This window comes from Microtus pennsylvanicus, chromosome 6, assembly GCF_037038515.1.
Source record: "Microtus pennsylvanicus isolate mMicPen1 chromosome 6, mMicPen1.hap1, whole genome shotgun sequence".
NCBI classification, from domain to species: Eukaryota; Metazoa; Chordata; class Mammalia; order Rodentia; family Cricetidae; genus Microtus; species Microtus pennsylvanicus.
This window is the reverse complement of record NC_134584.1, coordinates 32387370-32414504: the sequence shown is the minus strand read 5'-3', so window position 1 is coordinate 32414504 and position 27135 is coordinate 32387370. Positions and strand designations below refer to the sequence as shown.

The 27135-nt window shown below is 39.6% G+C and overlaps 1 protein-coding gene across 1 annotated transcript in view; it reads right to left on the bottom strand.

Annotated features, from left to right (window-relative positions):
- The window catches only part of Ghr (growth hormone receptor), a 240766-nt gene that overhangs the window by 125320 nt on the left and 88311 nt on the right, over nt 1-27135 (bottom strand). Inside the window, exon 2 of the mRNA XM_075975973.1 lies at nt 3508-3588. Coding sequence (XP_075832088.1) covers nt 3508-3577 — 70 coding nt within the window. The 5' untranslated portion in view covers nt 3578-3588. The remainder of the gene's footprint in view (nt 1-3507; nt 3589-27135) is intronic.

Below are 27135 nucleotides of genomic sequence, written 5' to 3'. Positions count from 1 at the left end.
ACCTTAAGTCTACTTTCAAGAGAAGCAAATATAAACAGGGTGCTCAGGTACAGTGGGATTTGCCAAATGACTTCTCTCTTGTTTACAAAGGAAGTGCTCAGTAGATACTTGTTGATTTTTAAATGCATATAATAGAGCTCCTCCTTGCTCACTCATGCACTGAACATTGCCCAAGTTGGTAACTGGATGAACTGTTTTCTGTGTTCATTGCTACTGCTATGCAGAATGATCATTTCCACAGTTCATATACAGAGCTGACACTCTAATTTTCAGTATAATTACCTAATCTACAAACTTATGATAACTCCTGAAGACTTACTTGTATTCTGTATGGGCCTAAATTCAAGATTTAAAAAATAGGAATAGCTGAAGAGATGTCTATGCACCAAACTTGGTGACTTAATGATTCTAAGTTTACTTTGAGTAAACTTGTTCAGAGAATCTTGATGCTTTGTCTTCATTATGAAAGCTAGACATTAAAGTGGCAGTCCCTCATCATTTCCAGCAGCTCTCTGTGGCCTAGCGAGACAGAGCTTCTCTGCACAGCAAGGATTTGGTTACTTCTCCCTGAGGCTTCTGTGAAACCCAAGGGATCTACAACGAGGGGCAGCATACTTTATAATGGGCATTTTTTACATCTATCAGATCTTTATGGACACCTCAGCAGCAGTATCCACGTATAGCCAGTGGATAGAGCAAGCTGGTAAAGCCTTGTAGCAATGACACAACTTTGACTATTTTTAATGATGGATTAAGAAATTCTCCACGGGGATAAATAACTTGCACTGAGGAGGAGATATAGAGCCTCATATTAAGTATGAGTGAGAAAAAAACCACACACACTATTACAAAATTTTAAACAGTACAAGGAAGACACTGTTCAATGTTTGGTTCCTAGGAAGTTTTCCACGGGGAAATTATATTTAATTTAAAAAATCCTCTTAGACCCAGTGTATTTCTCGTTATGTATTTGCCCAAACAAGTAAAGCCCTGCTTAAAGATTGAAGAGTCAACATTCCCTTACCATACAGACCTATCATCTTCAATCTAGCTCCAGGGAATACGCCTTTTTGTTTTCAGGTGATTTCTTCATGATAACTAACTCAGTAGTGACACACATTGCACTGAGCAAACAATAAAGAATGAATTATAAAATTATGCTTCTTTTAATTCTCCATCTAGATTTTTAGTCTGCCTTATATTAAGAGAGGGAAATTGAAAATTAAATAATTTGATCTAGACTTGGCAAATAAAGGAACACATGGTCCATGAATGTCATCTGAGATCATGATCCATGTTGTATCATGTGCTAAGTTTGTAAGTGGCAGATAATCACACCCACCAGTGTGGATGAGCATGCTTAAACATGCTTGCCTATATCCTCTTAAGCAATCAATATACCCTATGCACATGCCATTTTAAAGAAATTTTCTAGAATACTTAAATATTTTAATTTGCTTAGTTTAACAAGAAAAGAAAGAGAATAATGCTTCTTTGCTAAATTGTTTCCCATATAGAAGAACTGGTAAATATATTTTCTTACTGTTCTTTCTCCAAGCCAACAAGAAGCCAACACAAATTATTAGAAAGAAAGTTAAGCAGCTCGTTTGGGAACTGGCTGTTAAAATCCCCACTTGGTGTAAGGGGCTCCATTCTTGCCTTCGCTGCAGCACAACGGTCAAGACAGGAAACAGCACAGGCTTAAGACTGAAGATCTATAGGACATCCATGTAAGTAAAATAGGTCAGATATAGAAAGAAGAATAAACATGATTGCATTGATATGTAATTTTAAAAAGAAACGGCCAAATGCATAGGAGGGACTGTCATTCATAGAGTACAAAGTAGCAAATATGCAGTATTAACATGGCCAGTATCTCAATGGCCCCAAGATGACTGTAGCCAAAGACAGATTATTATCTTCAGGATTTCTGCTGAAGTAGATCATGGCTTATTTTGCCACAGAGAGAGAAAATGGGTAATGCACACACACACACACACACACACACGCATGTGCACGCACACACACACATACACACACGCACATACACACACACACCTTTTAACATTCTATACCATAAATATATACAATGAAATTCATTTAAAATAAGTCACTATTTTCTTTTTGGCCATCACTCCATGAAGTGGAAGGCTGCTCCAATGTTTAAGCTGTTGAGTGGGCGCTGGAAATTCTCTAGGCTGGAAAACAGTTCGAGCTCCCTTCTCTGAGTCTGGGATGCTTTTCTCAACCATTTGAAAGATTCTTAGGTGGTGCTTTTCACTTCTTGGGCTTTAAAGTCCCTCAAGCCTTGCCCCGCAGACTGAAAGTCACCTCAGTGAAGAAAGGAAAGATTAAACCACCACGACTTTGGCACGGTAGAGGAGCTGAGCTGTCATGCTTTGGCTCAGACCCAGGGTCTAAAAGCAGCCATGGGAAAGCTGCTGAAGTGGAGCTCGCCATTCTCCCCACAGTCTGCCTTGCATAATGTTGACATTATAACACCAGAGAGACCCAAAAATATTTCAAACAATTATGACTTCTTTGCTATAAATATTTTGGAATCGCCTTAAGAAATAAAATAACACATTCCATCCGTTCCCCCCTTCTAGGGTCCTCTTGACATGGTCAGCAGCTCACTACTGTGCGTTTATTTTTGGTCACAAGGTCAGCAGGACACATTAAGGCGTTAAGTCGCCTGTTAAACTGTGTTTTCCAACAGGAGCTGGGTGTTGAGTAAGGGAGTCAGCTACGTTTAAAGCGACAACCGAGCCCAGTGCCACCCCAAGGCAAAAAAACACATTGTTCCTGCCCTCAGGTGAAACCCAGGCAAAGGAAACTGCCAAGTGTTCAAGACAGTTTTTGAAAAAAGTTCCCCATGTCTTAGTGAGGACACTTTGTACCCCAGGCAGACACCCCACAGCCACTTTCATTGTTTGTTGCTTCTGCTATGACATGTGAGTCTGAAAATATTGAGTCAGGCTGGAGGATATAAAAGGGAAGGGAACGTATTTAGACAGTCAGGGCAGCTCATGACTCCTGGGTGTATCTGACACCTAGCTCAGGTGTCTTCTCCCCTGTAACTTAGCCAAACAGAAACCACACAGAGAACAAGAGAACAAACTTGTTGGAAATCTGCAATTGCCCTTTTCAGAGAAAATGATTAGGAGGACTGCATCCCGCGCTCTGGAAAAGACTACATGATGCTTAGTCACAGGTGAACCGAGCGATTAGTAGGTTAAAATGATTCAGTGAGATTTTAATATCTCCCCCTGAGACCTGCTTGTCTTCATCATAAATGGCCCCAGCACACTATGCAATATTGATTTCCAATGTGAAAACACCAGATGCCCAAACCAACTACTACAGCCCTCCTGAACCATCCCCAGAGCAGCCCTGCTGGTTTATGGTTTTAAAGCTAAGGCAGGTTCCCTGCTAGTTGCTCTGAAAACTGAGACAATCTCCTTCATTCCCTAACACCACAGGTGAGAAAAGGAAAGGAGGACTTACCCCAACTTCCAGAAAACGTGTTGCTGGAGACCGCCAGTGCCAAGGTTAAGAGCACCCGCCAAAGATCCATACCTGTGAGACCTGCAAACCAGAAGGAGCACAGAGTCAGGCAGAGCGGCGAGTGACCGTGGTCGTTATATTACATTCAAAACCCGGTGAAGCCCGGAGTGAGCTGATGGGACATGTGTGGAAGGAATCTTAGCAAGTCTTGCATTGCCTCAGACTTCGATATTGTCATACTTTTCATGGGTATGCACAGCGGGTTGGAGTAAATACTATGTCCTGTGAGCGTTTGCCTCAGGAAATAGCATAGCAGTACAGATTTTCAGTTCCTGGCCTACAGCTCCAGGATCACCTCACAGCAAATGACCCCCACACACTGCTTAAATCACAGGGCACATTTTTTTAAGGACCAAATAGCTTAATTGATACTAAAATCACTGTACTGATAAGCCTTCGCAGGGAGGCTTAACTGGAGGGAAGCTGAAAGGCGAGAAGAACTTTACAGACATCAAGAGAGGCCCGGTAGGTTTTGATCTTGTGAAGACTGTGTGCTCTGAAACACCAGGAATATGTCCGCCAAGAGCAAGCAGTCCTGGTCTTTCTAACCATTTATGAACCCATGTGTGCCTGTACCTTCAGCCCTTCAGTCTACTGAATGAGGGAGTGATGAAAGTGTTCTGTCGGCACACACCTTTTTTCTGAAGAAAATACACTCCTCTGGAAAAGTAAACGATGGTGCTTATGTCCAGGATTCTCTAGGGAGAAGTCCGGACTGTTTGGAAAGAAACTCACTTTCTAGAATGATCACTGAGTTGGACAGTTAATACCAACTACTTTAAAGCTCAGTCCCAGCATTCCATAAAACTGCCCTATTTACAAGTCCCCGAGGCCCACCTGGTCGCCACACCTCTCTGAACTGCATTTTTACCATTGTGCAAACTTCACAATGCTGAAATAGTTCTCTTTGCTCTCCCCAGTCATGCTGAAACGACGAGCAAGAATGTTTGCTTTCATGGGTCTGCAGGTGTGGTTCTGAGGGAACATCCATGGAATTCTGAAGGGTTATAAAATGTCAAATGTTTTACATTTTCCTTTATAGGTAGAGGACAACCTTTCAATTCTGTGTTCTCAAAGCATTTTTACTTAAGAAAACACATCTTTAGGCAAACTGAGGATTTTCTTGGGTCTGAATATATTTGCACACCTTCCTACATGCGCGTGACCCTCCCCTGCCAAACACTGCCCTTTGGGATCTCTGGTAGCATTAAATGTGATGGTTAATGGGGAGATTTCGAGCAAGTGGGATGTTACTAGGACCCCCACACTTTTATTCTTAAGTGGAAGACTATGGGATGTTGGTTTGTATTAGGTACGGTGCAAGCATGAATCACTAGCACTCTGTCCTCACATCTAAGGATGTAGGCTGTGTAACGTTAGTTTGGAGGCTCTAGCAGAAATGCATTAAATGGCTAGACAAAGCAAGTAATAGACTGAAAGTGCTATCATGTGGAATTTTCCATATATATATATATATTAAAGGAAGGAAAATTCTAGTGCTGTCTCTCTACAGCACTAGAAACCCTAAGACATTGAGGAAGCAGACTCTAAATTTTAATAGTGGTAATTTAACTAACCATCTCAGAACATACAGTCAGGTCAGAAGCTCCGGCCATCTGCCATCCTAATAGTGAACTCTCAACTCCCAGGTTGTTTACTTTTCTTTCCAAGAATATGAAAATGTTTGCACTTCTTAGAAGACACCATCCCTGCCTTAGAAGTCAGGTCTTCTGTAATTGCGTCAAAGAGACCAGGCAGGTGCCAGAAACAAGTGGGGTTTGGGTCAGACAACTCGTACACAGCTCTCCAGTCCTCAGACGTTTGTGCATTCTTCATTCTGAGATACCAGAGACTGATCCCCAGATGCACTGCACACATTAGGTAGGTTCCACCACAGAATCACATTCCGCCTTCGTCCCCAGTCTTTCCAAAGCTGCTTCTTGCACATGAATCCTACTTCCCCCAAACAAGGAGCTAGAGTTACTACAATGCTCTTATAAGGCAAGCATGGCTCCACACGACACATTTTTATGTCACCAAACAAAACAAGCAAACCAGAATCCCCCAAGCAAAATTAGCCAGGGGTCTATTTCCACACATCCATCACAGAAACAGGCATATTTAAAGTTGCAATTCTTCCCAGTGGGAAATCAGAACAGCTCATTGTCACCTGGAGCACACTGAGAAGGACTAGATTTGTAACACTCTAAGCATAGGAACCAGGAGGTCAAAGGAACATTCTACAGGAGCTAACAGCTTTTTCAGCCTCTAGTCTCCCCTCTCCTTTCATTGATGTTTCGGCAGATAAAGTCAAGGGAACTTGCCATTGACTTTGAGAACTTGTCCCTGGCGGCTTTGCAGAACTCCAAGTGGCACCTCCTTGGTGACAGGTCTCTTCTATACTAAGCTCTCGCTGAGATCAAATGTCTTGTCTGACGTCTGCATGTGTCTCTGTGAAGTTGGGAGAGGGCAGAGTTCCGTCGCCACACAGAGTTTGGAATTAATTTAATTTATACTGTGCCAGATGCCAGAAAGAGAGATTCCCCTTCCTCAAGCTTTCTTTGCCCAAATGTCCAAACTTATAATGATCCATTAACCTCGAGATAGAAGAGTTCATCCAAAGTGCCTTTTTAAGAGGCACATTTTGAGGCAGGCATTTTTCCCCCAGAGGAATATATCAAATTTAATTTTTAGACGTGCAGTATTTTCCTAGGGAAAAAATCGTTATTTAAATTTCTTGTGATATTAATTCATTCTTTGGCTACAGACTCCTGGCAAAGATAGAGGGAGAAAGTGGGTTTTTTTTCTTACATAATTGATCTCACACCATTTCCATTCTCAATGCCTGAGGCATTTTGCCTGCTTTCCTCTGAGGAGAACTAGTTTAAAACCAGAATAATCCAGCTGGTGTATTCTATAGACTGCCCAGCAAAGAATGCAGCCAAGTTATACAATCAGGGTTATGATATACTGATCTTCATTTTGTGGCTATGACACAGTAAACAGACAGAAGAGATAGAAGTTAGATATGACATTTCTCCTCAACATATCATAACCAACTCCTAGCAAAGAAGGTAATAGGCTACATTATTTTAAATTAAAATGAGCAAGTATTTCTGGAATGATTAGTGGTTGCTGGTATTGTAGAAAGCATGATAGAAATTGATGCAAAAGTTAACCAGACCATGGTTGCTAACTATAAGAACTGGGCCATCCTTGAAACTGAGAGAAGATGGCGCCTACCCGAGAAGGGAAAGTTAAAGTAGGAAAAAGAAATTAGCTCGAGTTGAGGGGCTTAAAGTTAGAACCAAATGGCAAACCTGTACAGACCAAAGCTAATTGCCAATGGCCTGGTGCAGGGGTGAATTCTGAAGCTGTTTAGTTAATATTCTGAGACTAGTGCATAGAGATTGTTGCCCAGACTTAAAGGCAAGATTGGGTTAGCAAGGTAAGACAGTACTGCCTCAGAAGTTTTAATTATATAAATCAGCTTTTAGCATATATAACATGAGCAAAAATGAAGTTTCCTTAAGATAAAGTTGCTTCTCACGCTGTCTTACTTTAGTTACATTGAGGTATACTGAAGAGCTCTGAACACAGGAAAGACATATCTACGATACATGAGAGAGTGAACACATGAATGAAAGGCAGGAGTCAGGATGCTGGGATCTGAGTTGCTTAGGGGAAGAGGAGGTCACAGGATTGTTTGGGCTTCTTGGTGACTGACACAGTCACAAGACTGGGAGTTGTCTAGTGTGAAGTTCAAGGTACAAGAACAACAACCAAAGGGAAAGAAACTATCAACGAATGTGAGCATTGTATAGAGATGAGGGCTAGGTGAATTTAACACTTAGGCTAGACTATGTTGTAAAAAATACCCATTGCTGTCAAAAACGATAGTAAAATGTGTATCAACGGCACGGGAGGCAATCTGTAGTCACAGCTTGCTTATGATTAAGCGCACACAAAGTGAACCATCGCCCTTTAACCACCTCTAACTTTCGCAAAGTATTTTGAAGGAAACTGGGTAATGACCTCCTTAAAGTGTGATGCTAGCAGATTAATATATGGGAACAGTTGAGGAAGAATTGGGGCTGGAGTCCTGCCAAGCAAGTCAGGAAAAACATCATGATGACAGACAGCAGGATTAATCAGAAATAGTGAAGTTCCCTCAAACTCTCATTTTCCTAATTTTACTTTTTTGATATTGACAAAGAGTTGATTTAAAAATTCAAGTTGGAATGGAATTGTTTGTGTTGTACGGTAAAAACCTCAGGTAGGTAAACTAATAAATATGTGCTTCCCCGTGTCGGTGTGTATTACTAATGAATTGTTGCAAAACTGAATTAACTCAGTGCAGAAAAATGCAAAGGCTTGTCCAAAATGATAGTCAAATCACCTCTTCTAATTAGCTCCAAGCATTTATTTGAATAGTTTGCATTCAGAGTTCATGTTAGGACTATTTTAATGGTGGGGATAATTTGAAAACTGGTCAGCATCAAATGTTTTAAGTGAATTTATTTCCCTCACACTAGTGAGCAAAGGAAAAGTTTAGAATTTTATTTTCAATTAGAAAAATATTTGTGTGTGTGTTTATGTGTGAGTGTGTGTGTGCACGCACACACGGACAAGTCACAGCACGTGTCTGTAGGTCAGAGAACAATTGTGTGGTGCCAGTTCTCGTTTTACTTAGGTGTATTCTAGGGCACCTAATACAGGTCATCAATCTGGCATGGAGACTACTATATTCACTGAGCCATCTTCCAGCCCCTGGGATTTTTAAAGAAAAAAAAACAAAAGTTGTGTGTCGTTCAACATTGGGCACATGATCTGAGAAAAATGTTGTTAGGCGCCTCTGTCATTTGAAAACTGAAGAGTTTTCTTAGACTAATCTAGATGGCATATAGCAATGCATAATAATGGTTCATGATGAATACACATATGAGGAATAGCCTAGGTCATGATGAACAAGATTAAAATAAGTGAAAAAGACAATAATGTAATCAAAATGGAGCAAAAATGGTTCCTTTTATTTTCACAAGTAGGTATGTACCCTAAACCAATGGTAGAAAATGCAGTGCTAAAGAAATACATGAACTTGTATCATAATTAGTCATCACCATCAGTATCAAAGATTATCACTGAAGTAAGCTTTATGCGACTGGATAAAAGCATCAGGTTTATCTAACACTAACCCCTTACCCTAACCTCTAACCCTAACTTCTAATCCTAATCCTAACACTAATCCCTAGCCTTAACCCCTAACCCTAACCCCTAACCCTAACCCCTAACCTTAACTCCTAACCCCTAACCCCAATCATCACCCAAACATGAGCTATGTAGCTCACTATGTTATGAAGTCAACTGGTGAAAGGAATTCCTCATCTTTGTAAATGGTATGAGAACACTCTTAGGTATGGATCCTGATGTGGTCTGAAACACAGTTATACAGAACAAAGCACTAATTTTGTTAAGATTACTCTTTCCTCTGGAATCCAGTGGGATTCCAGGATAGGAACATTAGTTACATATATTGTAAGTCATAACTAAAAAAGGTTTTGGGATAGTGGTCTATATAAAGTAGAGCTCATTTCTACCTAACAAATAAGCTTATGTTGTTTATGTCCAGGCTGATCAGCTTAAGTTACCACCAGTCATAAGTGACTACTGAACGTTTGAGATATGGCTAATGTGACTGAGGAATAAAATAATTTTATACATCATTTTATCATGAGCGATTGCTTTAATTAAAAACTTAAGTGCATTTGGAAAAGGTTAGAAGGTGAATATACTTTTCCAGCTGCACAGTTTATAATCTAAATTAAGATAAAGATTTTTGCTAAAAATTTTAGCAGCTAAGTTGAAATGTGTTGTGAAGAATAAACTACATAGAGATTTTGAGAAAGTGGTACAAAAATGGATACAGGTTATCTTAATGTTTATACTGACTGAATATTAAACGTATAATTTAGATCATGGAGTTAGTTAAAATATGTTACTATAATGAACATTCATTTCTTGTTTCCAAATGTGGTTAGCTGAAAACTTAAAACAATAGGTGTACAATAGGTTTCTATTTGGCAACACTGGTTAATACATTTTTTGGTTTATATATTTATATTTACAGCTCATTTTTGCTTACATTGCACTAACATCACATATTTTGTAACAAATCAATAAGCAATTTAACAACATTTTAGGAGCATAAGAATGAGTAGCATATTTTCAGAGGTTCTCCCAAGTGCAGGACAATGGGGACCCTAAGTTCACCTTTGGAGACTTTGCGTGACGGCATTTGCCCAAGGTTTTGCAGGAGGTTCTTAGGGGGAGTGTTACTTTTTCTTCCATCAGTGTGACCATCTACAGTGTGTGCACCTTTGAGTCACAGGCCTTTGCTGTGCAGCGGCAAGTGCCTCTTACTGTCTGTTTGGAATTAAAAAGGACCATGATCTCCTTTGGCCAACCTCTGCCAAAGCTGACCAGTATGAAGCCAGAAGAAGCTGGATCCAGCCCATCCTGGCAGGAAGAGTGACTGTCGCTGGCTAGTTCTCTGTGAAGAATCAGATACAAAGATTAAGGAATCTGCTGACATGAACATAAAATTTAAGGGAGCTTTGGAGTGAACCCTGGACATCTGACTTCATCTAACGACATTGTCAGCAGATCCTGTTTAGTTAATAATCACTCCGAGATACATACCCAGGTCTGTAGCCATTATCATAGCCATCTCACCTTGGGCTTCCTCTACAGAGAGGCTGAGCTAAGTAGCTATGTGAATGTGTTGTTCTTGAACCAGAGAAAGATGGGTTCAAATCCAGGCTTTACTCAACTTTACTTAGTATGAAGACTTCTTTTTTTATTAAAAATCCCTCAAAATTAGATGAAATAAATAGCCTATTCAAATCAGTTTTTCATTCTTCAATAAATTTATAATTATTCAAGTTCTGAGAATTATTCAAGTATCACATTGTTCCCATAGATTAGACCAAGAGCGAGGCCTTAATTTATGTTCTATGTGAAACTGAAGACTGTGCGGGTGGTAAAGCAATAGATATACATCACATGAGGGTGCAGAGAAGGGACAAACCCACACTTAAGTAACTTGTGTTTTCTGGGACTATGCGGGAATGTTCTGTTTGTGTTTAGTTATGTAGGGAATTTAAAGCTCTTACATAGAGTTCCATTTGTGTGGGGACTATTCCAGGTGTTTGATATATCATTCCAATAAATTCGTCTGATGTTCTTACAGGGCTCTGATCATTCATTTTGTTAAGTATAGAGTTGTAGAGCTGATTGAGTAGATAAAGTCTAACAATATGAGTGTTGGCTTGTACTGGAGACCCTTCCTAGGAGAACACGGAGAAGGTGGGGCCTCCCCTTCCTTTATGGACTTAAAGCAGAAGGAACATTTTCGCAGCCAGATGTTTGGAGCCCTTTCTATGGAGGTGTACATGGTGATCCTCTTTAGACAGGAATTTCCATACTGTCAGGGACATTCTACTTAAAGTCAGCTGGGTACACTTAATACTTAGCAGCAACTTCTCAGAAGGGTTTCTCCTCTAGATTCTAGAGTCTAGAGCAATGCTTCTCAACCTGTGGGTCACAACCCCTCTGAGGGGCCGGTCACATGACCTTCACAGGACTCTAATGTCAGGTATTCTGCATATCCAATATTTACATTATGATTCATAACAGTAGAAAAATGACAGCTATGAAGAAGCAATGAAATAATTTTATGGTTGGGGTCACTACAACATGAGGAACTGCATTAAAGGTCACAGCGTTAGGAAGGTGGAGAACCACTGGTCTAGAGGGTCCTCAGCTCACCCAGACTTATTTACTTGGCACATTCATGGATTCACGATATAGACATGATGCCATAAAGAGAAAAATCAATTCTGTGGTGCTGACTTGAATAGAGCGTCCCTACTTTATACCATTTCCTCAATCAAGCCATCTTTCCCCCAGATCAGAACTTAAAAAAGAAAACCCCTTACTAGTGTCCTGGTCTTTCTTTTTTTCACAAGTAACTCTTTAAAATTCTGAATTAGAAACTGTTTTTCTTTTACTTTTGAGACTATAATATATAACTTTCTCTCTTTCAAACATACATCCCTCCTTGCTCTCTTTCAAATTCACGACTGCTTTCTTTATTAATTGTTATTATATGTATCCAAGTATATGCATATATATCACCTGCTCAATCTGGACAATGTTACTTGTGTGTGTATTCTAGGAGCTGACTATTGGTTTGGAATAACCAGTTTGTGTGCTCTTCCCTGGAGAAAACTGTTTCTCCAGCTCTCCCCAGTCCTTAGCTGTTTGTAGTTCTCTGTGCAGGGTTGATGATTATTAATGACTGTGTTAGAAGATAGAGAACAAGAAGAATGCTATTTAAACAACTTTAAAGATATTGGAATTTCTTTTATGCTCTAAGACAGAAATGCTCTTCATTTCTGCTCACATAAGCAGAGGTTCATAGACTATGAGAGGCAGCATCTCACTAAACAAAGTCTCCAAACCAAAGCATTCCTTGTCTTGATAAGACAGTTATCCAACAGTGAGCGATTTAGCAAGTCAGACTGTCCCAAGTGCTTTTAAATCTTTAAGGAATGCACATGTCTCTGCCTCTTTCGACAAATATCAGAAACAGGTTTCTCTGAAACAGAATTACTTTGGTAACATTTGAAATGAAATCTCTTGTTTTTCTCAACTTTACTGGGTAGAGCTGTTCTTTTCGGGTAAAGTACTTGGGAGTTAACAAATTAAGAGTGAGGCAACCAGCTCTTCTAGGAAAAGCATCACGAGAGGAGTCAGCAATTGTCATGCACACTACAGTGCCAGCACAGTATTGCTTAAAGTGGTGACCTGGTGGTCACTCAACAGAGAACCTTGACTGCCTTCTCCAAGTACCAGCCCACGATTCTGAGAGAAACCAAGTGCAATCACTGACATTTATCAAGGGCCACCCATGTTCTGACATTCCTGGGCTCCTTATCTCCTTGTTCTTCCACTCTTCATCAAAGGAGAGACAGCAACTGTGCATCACTCAGTCCTTTAACCAAAGAATTTGCATTAGAATTTTTTTATTAAAGAAATACATGGGGCATCTTATTATTTCCTTCAGCCTTCACACAGATACTACAAATGCAAACCTCGTGTAACAAGTGAGAAAACAGAGGTTTAGAAGAACATCAAAACGAAGTGAATCTCCTAGGCTCAGAAAGATCTGTTTTGTTTGGGCAGGGTCTGCAAAGTGCTTTCAATATCTCTAACACCTGCTTTTGTATTGTCTACTTCTCAGCACGCAAACTATATTGACTAAAAGCATGGTCAGAGAATAAGGAAAAAACAGGAAGGAACAAAAAGAGCAGAAATAATTAAATTAATAAAAGGGCGTTTTGTTAAAACATGTGCCTCGTACCTGCTGTGTCACCAGGTGCAGGCTTCTTGCCTGGCGTGATGGAATAGTCTCACTACCTAACCTAGAGGGCAGACAAAAAATCACAGCTAGAGGGGCACAGACATTATGTCCCTCATTTATTTTTCCCAGCAAATGTCATCTAATTTGTGGTGACACATTTAGGAAAGCAGCCATTTTGGAGTCGACAATCTCAATTACTCGGGGTGTGACAAGTTTGCTTAACAGTTATTATCAGTACAAGAAATTATACCCTGTCCTCATCCAATTAAGAGCAGGGATGACAAACCAAGAAGTTACAGTTTTTTATGAAAATGAGGACGCTATTACCTCCCCATGAGAATGCTTTTGCTGAATAGACTAGAGGTCACTTCTGGAATTATCTTATTATTTAACTTATTTTTAAAATGTTTGTGCATAGCTGAAAACAACCTGATTTCGCTCTTATTTTTTAAAACACTTTTACATATTTTTTGACATTTTCATACATGTATACAATGTATCTTGATCCCTATATCCACCCCCATCCCCTGAAACAGCTGCCTCTCCCAACTTTACATCTTTTTTTTAAAAAATACCCCACTGAGTCCAATTAGTACTGCCTAAATGAGCATAAGCAACTTACCAGTGGCCATATACCCATGCTTCCTTATCAACCCTTAGACACAGGACATGTCTTCAGTGACCATATACCCATGCTTCCTTATCAACCTTTAGACACAGGACATGTCTTCAGTGACCATATACCCATGCTTCCTTATTAACCTTTAGACACAGGACATGTCTTCAGTGACCATATACCCATGCTTCCTTATCAACCCTTAGACACAGGACATGTCTTCAGTGACCATATACCCATGCTTCCTTATTAACCTTTAGACACAGGACATGTCTTCAGTGACCATATACCCATGCTTCCTTATCAACCTTTAGACACAGGACATGTCTTCAGTGACCATATACCCATGCTTCCTTATCAACCTTTAGACACAGGACATGTCTTCAGTGACCATATACCCATGCTTCCTTATTAACCTTTAGACACAGGACATGTCTTCAGTGACCATATACCCATGCTTCCTTATTAACCTTTAGACACAGGACATGTCTTCAGTGACCATATACCCATGCTTCCTTATTAACCTTTAGACACAGGACATGTCTTCAGTGACCATATACCCATGCTTCCTTATCAACCCTTAGACACAGGACATGTCTTCAGTGACCATATACCCATGCTTCCTTATCAACCCTTAGACACAGGACATGTCTTCAGTGACCATATACCCATGCTTCCTTATTAACCTTTAGACACAGGACATGTCTTCAGTGACCATATACCCATGCTTCCTTATTAACCTTTAGACACAGGACATGTCTTCAGTGACCATATACCCATGCTTCCTTATTAACCTTTAGACACAGGACATGTCTTCAGTGACCATATACCCATGCTTCCTTATCAACCTTTAGACACAGGACATGTCTTCAGTGACCATATACCCATGCTTCCTTATTAACCTTTAGACACAGGACATGTCTTCAGTGACCATATACCCATGCTTCCTTATTAACCTTTAGACACAGGACATGTCTTCAGTGACCATATACCCATGCTTCCTTATCAACCCTTAGACACAGGACATGTCTTCAGTGACCATATACCCATGCTTCCTTATTAACCTTTAGACACAGGACATGTCTTCAGTGACCATATACCCATGCTTCCTTATCAACCTTTAGACACAGGACATGTCTTCAGTGACCATATACCCATGCTTCCTTATTAACCTTTAGACACAGGACATGTCTTCAGGAAAGCTAGAAAGTTTTCTCTTCTATGCACTTGAAGTTGTGGCTTTCATTACAGAATGAGGGTCAATGGCTTTTTCTGAAAAGGACCAGCTGGTGATATTTTATGCTCTGTGAGTTTTGAGCCTCTGTCTGAATGAACTCATTCCGCTGTTGTGGTAGGGAAGTATATATGGGCAACACATAGATTAATGCATGTGACTATGTTTCAATAAAATTTTATCAATTAAAAAAAAAGAGCAGAAAGAGTAAACTTGAGATTGGAATCACAGAGAGAGGCAGACATCCTACTATTTCCCATGCACAGGGCTGTCAAGGATGGTGTTAGCATGAATGCTGACACATTAATGTTGGCACTAACTCATAATGCCAGTAATAATTCATGAATGCACATGTAGCAGTTTATTAAAGGGTTGTACTGATTGAGGAACATCATAGTCATCTCTTTGCCTTGGAGCCTCCAAGAACACCTGGTCTTTGTTTGAACACATTGCCTAAAGGCTGTGCTGTGTGCTCACTAAATGACATGGGGTCAATCACCTTGCCTCTTTTAAGCCTATATATAAAAATAGATAGAACTTACTTTGGCTAGACTGACTGGATACCAGAGATATAGAAAACACAGGCAGATCAAGGTCATGTCTCATCACTAAGAAGATTGCTGTATACTAATGACTTCACTCTTTAAGATCACAGGTTCTTGAACTTAGACCATTCATTGCTAATGACTATAATAACAACTGTGTTTTGGAACAGTCTAATACAATGGTTCTCAACCTGTAGGTCTCCACCCTTTTGGGGGTCGTATGTCAGATATCCACATATCAGGTATTTATATTACTATTCATAACAGTAGCGAAATTACAGTTATGAAGTAGCAATAAAATAATTTTATGGTCGTGAGTCACCACAACATGAGGAACTGTATTAAAGGGTCATAGCATTAGGAAGGATGAGAACCACTGATCTAAGAGAAATGCAAGTCACATTTATCACTTTAAACTTTCTTATAGTCACATTAAAAAAGAAAAAAACTGGATAATATTAATATTAATAAGATACATTTCAATAAAGTCAATGTATTCTAGTTAATTCAATAGCAAAACCACCACACAGTTAGATTAAGTTAGCCACTCAAATACTTGCCCAGTCCTAAGCTCTATGCATCTCATAAACTTCTTTACAGAACAATGACCACTTAGAACAAATGGAGCTTTGCTTAGGATTTTACATTTTCATTATCAATTTTGTTACTGATGGAGTTGAAACCAAAACAACCCAAAAGCACCGCAAAAAAAGTAGCTTTATGTCCTCTTTCATGATTCCTGTGTCCTGTCCTTTTGCCTGTGGTCTGTCTTTTCTTATCACCCCATCCTCATGAGCCTCTCTTGGTCTCTTTTCTATATTCTCTACTATAATCACACAGCTGTTTACATGAATATATGCATACATTGTAGGCTAGGGTCTGCATATGCGAAAAGAACGTATGGGTTCCTTTCTTTCCGAGTTCAGGTCCCCTCACTTAAAATTATACTGTCCAAGTTCATCCACTTTCTTACAGCTTTTCATGAGTTCACTTTTTTTCTCACCAGTGAGTGAATGAGATTCCACTTTGTAGGTGTGTCACGTTTTTACTAGCCACTCACTATTGCTAGACATCTAAGTTGGTTCCATTTCCTTGCTGTCATGGACCGAACAGCAATCCACTTGGATGTGGAAATAACTCTATGGAGTTTCTGAGTTTATACCCAAAAATTGAATGGCTGAATCGTATGGTAGTTCTCTCTCTCTCTCTCTCTCTCTCTCTCTCTCTCTCTCTCTCTCTCTCCTTCTTTGCTTCTTTCTGTTTTAGTTTTCAGAGATGAGGTTTCATGCAGCTCAGCTATTCTAGAACTTGCCACATAGCCAGACAAAACTGCCCTAGAACTCAAGAGTCTCTTGCCTCTATGCCCAGCTCTTAAGTTGACTTTTCATTAATCTTCTGTGTCAAATGGTTGAAATAATAAATATAAAATTAGGAAACAAAATTATTATTCTATGAAATGCCAAGATAAAAAAAATATCACAGGAAAAGGTGAAATCACTCAGACCATGTTTCAAAATGTCACTGATGAACTGGGCAGGCCAAGATAAAGAAATACACAGGTAGAGAAGCGATCATTCAGGCCGTGTTTCAAAATGTCACTGATGACATCATTTGGGCAGGCCAAACGATGATGAAATCCCTCCAAGACCTCCTAACCATTCCGTCCAATGCTGACTGATTTGGTTACCGCTGCTGTCAAGGGACTTCGCAGGTCTAACAAGAATGACTAAGCAATTGTTGAAAATAAGGAGATTATCCTGTCACAGGAGCTTACGAGAGTGGAAGAGGAAGTCAGTCACTGCAGTGTGTGTGTGGCGGGAACCAGAGGAATTAGGAATTTGAGACGGACTTTATCTGCCTTTGGTGGAGGAAGAGCTTGAGGTGGAGTACAAACAGCCACCAGCAGCACAAACTGCCTTCTGGCTGTCTACCAAGGAAACTGAAACACTCTGATAGGAGCAGGGACCCGATACCAGCCAACAAATCCAATGAGCTCCAAAGGGGATAACCCTGCTTTTAGGATATTTTCATTCACTCCCTGTGGGCTCCAAGCGGAGAGCCCAATTGGGCCACAGTGTGCCTTGCCATCAACATAATTGTGAAGCAATAAGTGGGTGTTATAAGCCACTGCATTTATGGTAATCTGTTACAGAAGCAATTGGAAACTAAGACAGGATCCAAAAGTCCAGAATTGAGTCCTAGGCTGACTTCCTTGCTCAGGAAGATAATATGCAATTCAATCTTACCTGTATATAGAAACGTGGATCCTAAAGGGACTTTGCAACAATATATACCGATAATTGTTATGAGCTACAACAAACAAGTTAGACAGTTTTTATATAGTTTTGTCTTCTACAATTTCTTGGGATAAGAAGACCTGAAAAGTAGAATGTCTCAACGGAGACAGCTGCAATGTTCTCTCATATCTTAAGACATTTAAGGTCATTAATTTTCCTCTATTTCAACTCGAGGGTCACAAAGCCATCTTCTGATTCTTGTTTTCTGAGCTCACCTTTTAAAAACGAATCCAGTAGTCAGCTGAAATAGAATTTGTTCCCAGCACAGCAAGGAATGGAAAACAAAAAGATTTTTATTCAAGAGCATCGATCTTTTATCTTGACTTTGGCTTGTATAAATCAGGCCCTATGGGCCACTCAGCAAAACTGATTTTTTTTTAATTTTTTTTTTATTGAGAAAAGGAAAAAAAAGTTTCCGCCTCCTTCCAGCCTCCCATTTCCCTCCCCCTCCTCCCACCCTTCTACCCCTCATCCCACTCCTTTCCCCCTCCCTCTCCAGTCCAAAGAGCAGTCAGGGTTCCCTGCCCTGTGGAAAGTCCAAGGTCCTCCCCGCTCCGTCCATGTCTAGGAAGGTGAACATCCAAACTGGCTAGGCTCCCACAAAGCCAGAACATGAAGTAGGATCAAAACCCAGTGCCATTGTCCTTGGCTTCTCATCAGCCCTCATTGTTCGCCTTGTTCAGAGAGTCCGGTTTTATCCCATGCTTTTTCAGTCACAGTCCAGCTGGCCTTGGTGAGCTCCCAATAGATCAGCCCCACTGTCTCAGTGGGTGGGTGCACCCCTCGTGGTCCTGACTTCCTTGCTCATGTTCTCCCTTTTTGAACACATATATCTGCATGAGATTGTGAAAGGGAAGTTAAGAAAAGCCTGGAAGACGGTGCCTTCATGAGTTTGTCGGCCTTGCTTTTTATTTTAATTCAAGACCAAACTTGGGAATTAAAAACTGGAATAAATCTGTAAAAAAGTATATCCAAACTGAGGCTGCAACCTATCACTGACTGGGGCATGGGAAAGATAAGCACATGGGGTCTGTGTGGTGATGGGCAGTCTATCTTGGTGGCACACTGTGCCAATCTTTTGGGGGAGGGGGCATGTTTCTCCCACTCCTGAATTACACATTTAATTCCAAAGAGATTTATGTTGTCTGAGGAGCCCATCACAGTGTTTCTCAGGAAATTATAATTAAAGGACCTCGCTGTATTTCTTTTAAATCAGATAGACAATGAAGAGAACTGGAATCAACAGGTTGACCCAAAGTGTGAATCAGCATTCTTCACACACCGTCCATCCACCAGGAAGCCCGAGCAATAGATACCCAAAATGTCACTGAGTGGATTTTGTAATTCTGCAGTTTGTCTAACAGAAACAAACCATTCCTCTTCCTTTCAAATTAAAGTGATCTGAATAGAATTTTCACATTTGAAGCTCTTCCGATGAAGTTACTGGTGAACAGCAGTATGTTTAAATGAAGAAGCGGGTTGATCCAAATTCTCTGAATGGCAGAAGAAGTTCAAAACTAACAGTTACTTTGGTATGCTGGAACAATTTTTTTTTTTAAAAATCAAGTCCTTTTTCTTTATCATAACCTTGGGCAAGGTCTGACACAAGTTGGCAATTAGAAGTTCTGTCTCCTTCAGAAGTTCTAAAGTAAATGAATGATTTGGACATTTATGACATAGCTAAATGATGTCTTGATAATAAATTTTCATTGAATTTCTAAAGGCTAAAAAAAAAAATCTTCAGGAAGCTGTTCAAAGAACAGGATTCCCGAATGCTGACGAACAAAATGGAGGCATTTCAGACAGTGGCAAATAGTAGAAACTGGATGATTGTCAGCATCTAAAACAACTCCTAGCTGAACTGGAGCTGGTCTCTTGAATCTTCCTGGAATCAAAGTTCTCTGACCTGTAAACAAGAATGTCCCAATGCAGACACAGGTGCTGCTGTCTCCCTGGCTTTAGGGTCACTCGGTTCTCCCAGTTTCAGTTGAGTCCTAGAGTCAACCTGATTCTTATCTTATTTGCTGAGTTCACTTAGAAACAAAACAAATTAACACCTGGCCCAAATCCTTATCTAATGGCCAAGTAGGCTTATCTTTTCTTTTTAAAATTTCCTATCTACTTAGTAAGTAGGGTTCACCCAGTTACCCGAGCTGATTGCTGATTTCCTCATTTATTCTCACATTTAAGTTAGCTCTGTGAAAGATGGTTTTTTCTTTTCTTTTTATCCTGGCTTTTCTCTGGAACATAGCGCTTTTTCCTGCCCCCACCCTAGAACACTACCTCATCTCTTCACTGGACTTTCAACAGTCACACTCATGGACTATCTTCTTTGCTTCCCAGGTTGCTGTTAGACAAGGAAACCTTCAAAATTGCAATCAAATATCATTCTCCTCATTGCATTGTCTATATCACCCCCATGAGTTAATCAATCGCTCTTTTATGCCTATACCAAATTTTAACCTCTATTTCACACCACAAATCCAAGCCCCAAGACAATGGACTACTGTGTAAAATTGATGAGGTCAGCTTTCCCATTGGGGCCTTTCCCTCAGTCTCCTCAGAATGCACATCCAATCTCTACTCTGCTTCTACAGGAGAGATAAACAGAAAAAACATCAAGAGGATAAAAAGTAAAAAAGAATTGGTGAGGTTGTGTAAATGTCTTTCTACTTATTTTTCATCAGAAGCATGAATCATGAATTTTCCATTGAAAACCATTACCCATGCCACTAAATTAAATTTTATTCAAGGATGTAACTTCTTTGATGACAAAGAGCCTTGCTAATTTCTATTGATCATAGTGTATTAGAGGTCAAGGAAAGTCATGATGAGGCCCAAGAAAACTACTGAAGGAACAGAATCAAAAATAGCCTGGAAGAGGGATGGAATCCTGAGAATCATTTTAGGTTAGCAGTCTCACTCTATTGATGTGGGAAGGGGAGCAGAGAGTGGCTGAATAGAAATGTAAGACCCTGCAGCTTGGTTAGGGGAGCACCCGGTCACCTAGTCCCACTCAGATGACCGGCTTCAGTGTTTATGTTCCCTCTAGCCTGCCACTTGGATTATTTTCAAGAAGTAATTCAGGGGACAGCCAGACACACTCATTCCCAGGCTCATACATATCAACTCTCCTACTCTGATGTATGGTTAGGCATTGGGCATAAACAAACCGTAACAAGTATGGACACAAAGTGACTCCCATCCGTCTTGCCTCAGCTGGCTCGCTACGTATACACCACTCCCGTGTGAATCGAGCTCTTCATGTCATTTTCTTCAAAGTAAGGCAAAGGTGTAGACATAGCTAAGAGAAGCATTTGCTTCCAATCAACTCTTACATCTAGATGAAATAATCCTGTTAGAACCTTGGGGGGTGGGGAAACGTCTATTTTCCATACAGAAAAAAACAGCGCTGTTCTCTCACAGCAGGTCTGTTGCCTGTTTCAAGCCCTCTAGCATAAATAATAAACTCTCAGAAATGTACATCCAGCTCTGTGTGATCTCATCTCGCCTCTTTCTACCACGCCATTCCCTTCTTTTACCATTTTTCCAAACTTTCTCTTTCTTCTGTCCACGAAGCCATCTCTGAATCTCTGAGCCCCTTTTCTCTTTTCTATTCCAACTCTATCACCTTGATCACTCCTTCCCCTGACCCTTAGCTCAAGGTCTTTTCAATTAGAAGCCTCTTAGCAGCAATGCCTACCTCTTACCATGTAAAGTTGGGTCATTTTCTTCTCTACTTCCATAGAAGCCTGGCTTCTATAAACCTCTCCTGTACAGTGAGCGATTTTCTCTTCTCTCTTTAGAGGATTCTCTTGGGGTATCAACTGTCTATCACAGTACATAGCAACCTAGTTTTAAATGAGCTATTGTTAGAGCAGACAAAGACCTCAGGATAGTATTTTCAAAGGTATTTGGAGGTGGTGGGAACATGTTCTTCTGTTGAAAGTTTACCTGCATGCCTCAGAGGGATATAAGAAAATGATGGTTTCTATCACAGCAGGCAAAGAAATGTGATTATTGTCAACCAGACAGGAAGAAACCTAAGGCATCAGATTTAATAGGCAAAGACCTATGGCTAGATCCCTAGAAGGACAAGATCTTGGTTTTCCTTTTTTTCAAAATGGCCATCCCTTGGACTTCAGAGAAAGAGAAAGATAAATTAAGTATGCAAGATCGTTAGGGTGTTTTCATCAATGTAAATCCAATGCAGAAATGGAAAACACGGAGCAGAATTAAGACCTTGAAGCATTTCCAGATGCAAAGTTTAATCTTTCAAATTGTACCAGCTCCACCAATGGATTAACGCTCAAGAAACTAGTCCTGCCTTTGATTAATAGACTTTAGAAGCCCAAATCACATCTCAGTGATGAAAGGAACAAGCAGTCAAAGGCTTTGCCAGCGCTCGCTAGCACTTGGAAATGAATTATTTGGAGAATTAGATCGAAGAAAGACACAGAAAAATCTAGGTAAAAGAGGAATTAATAAAGTAGAAGAACAACAATGAAAAAATACTTCCAAGCTTAGCTAGGTCAGAAATTCATTTTTAAAAATGTAAAAGCATGCAGTGGGAGCAAAGGAGACCTGTCGTTACTCTAGGAGCTTTTAATCAAAGCTAACCGTACAGGAATACAAACCACATACTTTTGGAGTCAAGGCTAGGTATTATTATAATTTCTGTCGGAATTTATATCAAGAATCTTTCCAATTTTCTTTTCCATTCATTTACCTTTGAAAGAAGATCTGAAAGATTTATATTGAAGGTAGAATTTCACAGAAGTTTCTTGGTCATTGCTGGGCTGTCATGGTCCGCAGCTTCTAGGAGTTGTTGGTTGGGTATATAAATCTCCGAAAAAAATCTCCATAAATTTATAACCCTCTATCTTGTGGTCTCTCCTACTCTCTCACACACACCTGGTGCTAGAAGAGTATATCCATTGTGCCAGATGATTGCTCCATCTAATGCAGCTGTTGACCTATGCCCAGAACATTTGTGGATGCTTCCAGCTGCAGTGAAGGTCAAGCTGAGCTGGCGTCTACCTGAGGCCACACTATGTTTAAGAAGAGAGTTGAATGGTAGAACTCAAGGCAGACCATGCTTCTCATCCAGATAGATGGAATACAATAACTGAGTAGTTTTATTCTGGTCCTTCAACACCTCTAAGAAGGGCAAGAGCAAAGGAGCAAAAATGCACTGGTACTGGACTTGAGTTTGCCAAGGACTCAGAGTGCAAAACGTTGAGTACTTTTTAATTGAAAAAATAAATGCAAGAACACATTCTAAAATACCACTATGGGTCGGAAATCTTAGAATATTTCATTTTATTATAGACATTCAACTAGTCATTGTTAACAGTGTCTTTAACTAGAACACCGTTAGCATGTCCTATGTATTGCTTTCCTCCTTCATCTCGACCCACCAAAGTTCCTGACCATCCAAGAACATTTAGTTGAAAAGGAGCATGCACTTAGATATGTTTTTATTTATTTTACTTTCTCTCTTTTTTTGAGGATTTTTTCCTAGAAAGAGTTTGTTATATAGTCCAGGATGACCTTGAACTCTTTATTGTCTTTAGTTGCTGGCTGTTGTGATTACAGATGTACACATCCCACCCATGCTTTGTTGGATAGTTTTTAATTACCATATAATTGAGCTTTCTCAGATGAAAAAGGTCGCGAATCAAGATAGGGTACAAATTACTAAGTATTTAGTGAATTAAATACGTGAGCGATATAAAATACAAAAGGATGACTTCCCAGGTGTGGAATTGTGCCATAGTTCTTGTAACTGTTCATGCAGTTGGAACAATCATGGTTCCCAATAAGTATGCACTGAATAACTCCACACACAAGACTGTGAAGAATATTCCATTGAGTGAGCAACAATCCTGTCCACACTGTCACCACAAGAAGACTTCTGTGGTCCATGATTGTTGACAGAATTAGTGTGCTGGTTATTAGACCTCTTTGCATAGCTAGATTTTTGAGGTATGTATGAAAGGAACCATTTCATGACATGTAATGAATGTATTCAAACTCCTTTAGGATAAGCCAGCCCAGAGAGAGCATCCCATTGAATAATTAACAATAACTAGCATTGAGAATTTCAGTGATTTTTCTGTTATTAATTTCTTTGAAATTATGTTTTGGACACACAGAAACTGACAGCATAGGAGATGCCTCTAAAACAAAACTTAGGTATGCATAAATAACTATCTGCCCAGTTTGTACTACCTGTCAGAAGTGGGAGGTCTTATTTAAAGGCTTTCTCTAGATTTCATTTTATTGCCGATTTCATCTCTCCAAGTTACCTTTTCAGTTAATTTTTGAGTCTATTACATTTTCATTACCTTTTCTGTGGGAAATGCCCATGTCCTAGCCATCATTCTTATTTAGACTTGACTGCTTTCCTAACTCTTTACAATTCATGTTTACACACACACACACACACACACACACACACACACACGAAACAATACAGTTATACCTTCTGACTAAACATACAAATGTCCTTTCTCATCAAATTAATGCAATACACTTTAAGTACGTTACTAGTTGCCATTCTTAAGTACATTTTCTACTTTGAATTAGCAATAGGATCTAGTTAAACACATTTCACAGACAACCTTAGAGCTAACCGTAGTCTCATGACTATGTCCTGGCTATCAAGTCATGATAGAAGTGGCACGTGATTTGTGAGATGGAGCACCCCCTTTCCATCTTCTATTAGATTGAGTGTTATTCAATCCTGGATGATGAGGATTCCTATGTAGACCTAGATCTTCTGAATGTATCATTAAAAGGGAATCTTTTTCTCCTTACTTTTCAGATTCCAGTGTACAACAAGGGAGAATGAGTGAAGAGACTTGTAGAACAACATAACTTAAAATGCTATCCAAACATTTATAGAAAAGGAGTGCACATAAGTGTATAAAGTCTGCATCTGCCCTTTTATAAATCTTCAAGAATAACTTCTTTTTTTTTATTAAGAGAGTGATAAACCCCACTGCAGTGTTGAAGCCAGATGTATTTGGAACAGTTATAACTTATCAGTAGTTTTATTGGGGGAAATTATTGGACTTGGCAGAGGCAAAGTCTTTGTTAGATAAGAATGTCACTTCGGTCTAATAAAGAAAATAAATGATATTCTGTCCCATGTTACCCTAAACCAAAATTTCAAGCCTCAAGCCACTAGGGGCTTCATAAAATTAAAAGAGTGTTTAGACCAAGAGAATAGGAAAGAGCATATCTAGAAAATGAGTCTGGGCTCTTCCTTTCTAGGTTTCTGTACTGGCTCCATACAACCACTTGAATACAAAGCAGTTACTCTGATAATGTCAGTGGGGTAAACTGAGATTTTTCTGCTTCAAACAGAATTGTTGACATGGGAACTTTGTATTTATTTCAAGAAGATGAGCTAAATCAAGACTTTCACATCTACAGAGTCAACCTTAATTTTCTATTATAAGTGGACAACAATTGATTACATGGAAATTAGTAAGCATATGTGTAAATGTATGTGGAGAGGTGGTGGAGGAGGAAGAGATGTGAGGAGGAGGAAAAGATGGGATCTTCTAATAAAATTTATAAAGAAAATGAAAAAGATTTTGTATAAAATGTTTTCCCTTCTTATTTTGATTTTTGCTTCATTTATGTTAGAATCTTCTAAGTACTTTCCAGATATAGTCTCCTTTTTTTTTCTAGAAAATTATTTGTTAGAATTTCCTAAGTACATAACTGGATATATTTTCACCCTCCCTGCCTCCCAGCTAGAAAAAGCCTTTTGTTCTTTGTTAATCCAAATGAAATTAGCCCAACTTTATCGCTATTATCTGAATATGCTGAGAATGAATTTCTAATATCAAAGGCTGAGTAACGGGGGATGCTGCACATAAGATGCTGGGCCAACTGAAAAGATCCCATCTGCTTGCCAAAGTTGCAAGGGATGTGGAGAGAAGACTTAAGAGCAGCACTCAGCATCCCTGAGGGATTCATGACAGGCTGTTGTTGGAAGGGGGAGAGATCTGTATCTTACAGAAAAATCTTGACATGCTGGGAAGCATTCGCCTCCTACATGGAGGAGTAGTATCTCCCATTCATACTCCATTATAGACAAAAGTAAGGACATAAAATTTAATGACCATATGAGTTAGCATTTCATGAGGTAGCTACTACTGGCCATGTAGGCAAGTGATTTTTCAACTGTGAACCACAAACCGTCTTTTGACTATGAACTCAATCAATGGCTTAAAACCAGTATGTTTTTTTCCCTTATATGTTTAAAGAATGGAATAGAACAGTCAGTTCTTCACTTGAAGCTTTGAATGCCTATGTTTGTCTATTTGGACTCAGTTTTCTTGTTATGATCTGACAATTAAAATGTTTGCAGGTGCATCAATATAGTGTTGCCAATTTTTCAATGACATGGAAAATATCACAGTGAACCTCTCTGGGATAATGAAGGATGGAATTTTGCTGTGCTCCCAGAAGCCCTGCTACTGCACAGCAAGGTAGAATTGGTGAGACTTTCCTTGACCTTCATTTGTTCCAGTCTCCGCTCATATCACACAGACAGGGCAATTCAATCAATTCGACAGTTACGTTGCCAGCTCACTTCTTCTTCCCTCTTACGATTGATAATTTAATGGATATAATGGTCTGTCATTGTTGTAATTGGCAGTTATTTAAAGATTGGTGAGGCTGGATAGACTTTTCTTTTCTTTTTTTTCTTTTTTCTTTTTTTGAGACAGGGTTTCTCTGTAGCTTTGGAGCCTATCCTGGAACTAGCTCTTATAGACCATGCTGGCCTCGAACTGAATAGTCTTTTAAACATTTGTTTTTGTTTGTTTTTCTGTTTTTTTTTCAAGACAGGGTTTCTCTCTGTAGCCTTGGTTATCCAGGAACTCACTTTGTAGATCAGGGTGGCTTCAACTCACAGAGATCAGCCTGTCTCTGACTCCCAATTGCTGGGGTTAAAGGTGTGCCACCACCATGCTTGACCTTTTTCAAACATTTATTGTAAAATATCTAAAAATATGTGCTGTCAATTTTGTTAGACTCCTTTGTTGATGGTCCCTTCCTTTTTCTTTCTGCATTTGCATACATTTTATTTTAAGGGTCACTTAATCATTACTTGCCAGAGATAAAAAAAAAACCAACAACAACAGGAATTGAAAAAGAGAAAGTACAAACTTGTGCAGCCATTTTGGAAATCATTATGGTAGTTTCTTGGAAAACTGAGAATCATTCTACCTCAAGACCTAGTGATGCCACTCTTTGGCATATACTCACAGGATACTTAATCATACCACAAGGACACTTGATCAACTATGTCCATAGAAGCTTTATTTGTAATAGTGAGAATCTGGGAAGAACATAGGTGCCCCCTCAACTAAAGAATGAATAAAGAAAATGTGGTACATTTAAACAATGGAGTATTACTGGTGGAAATG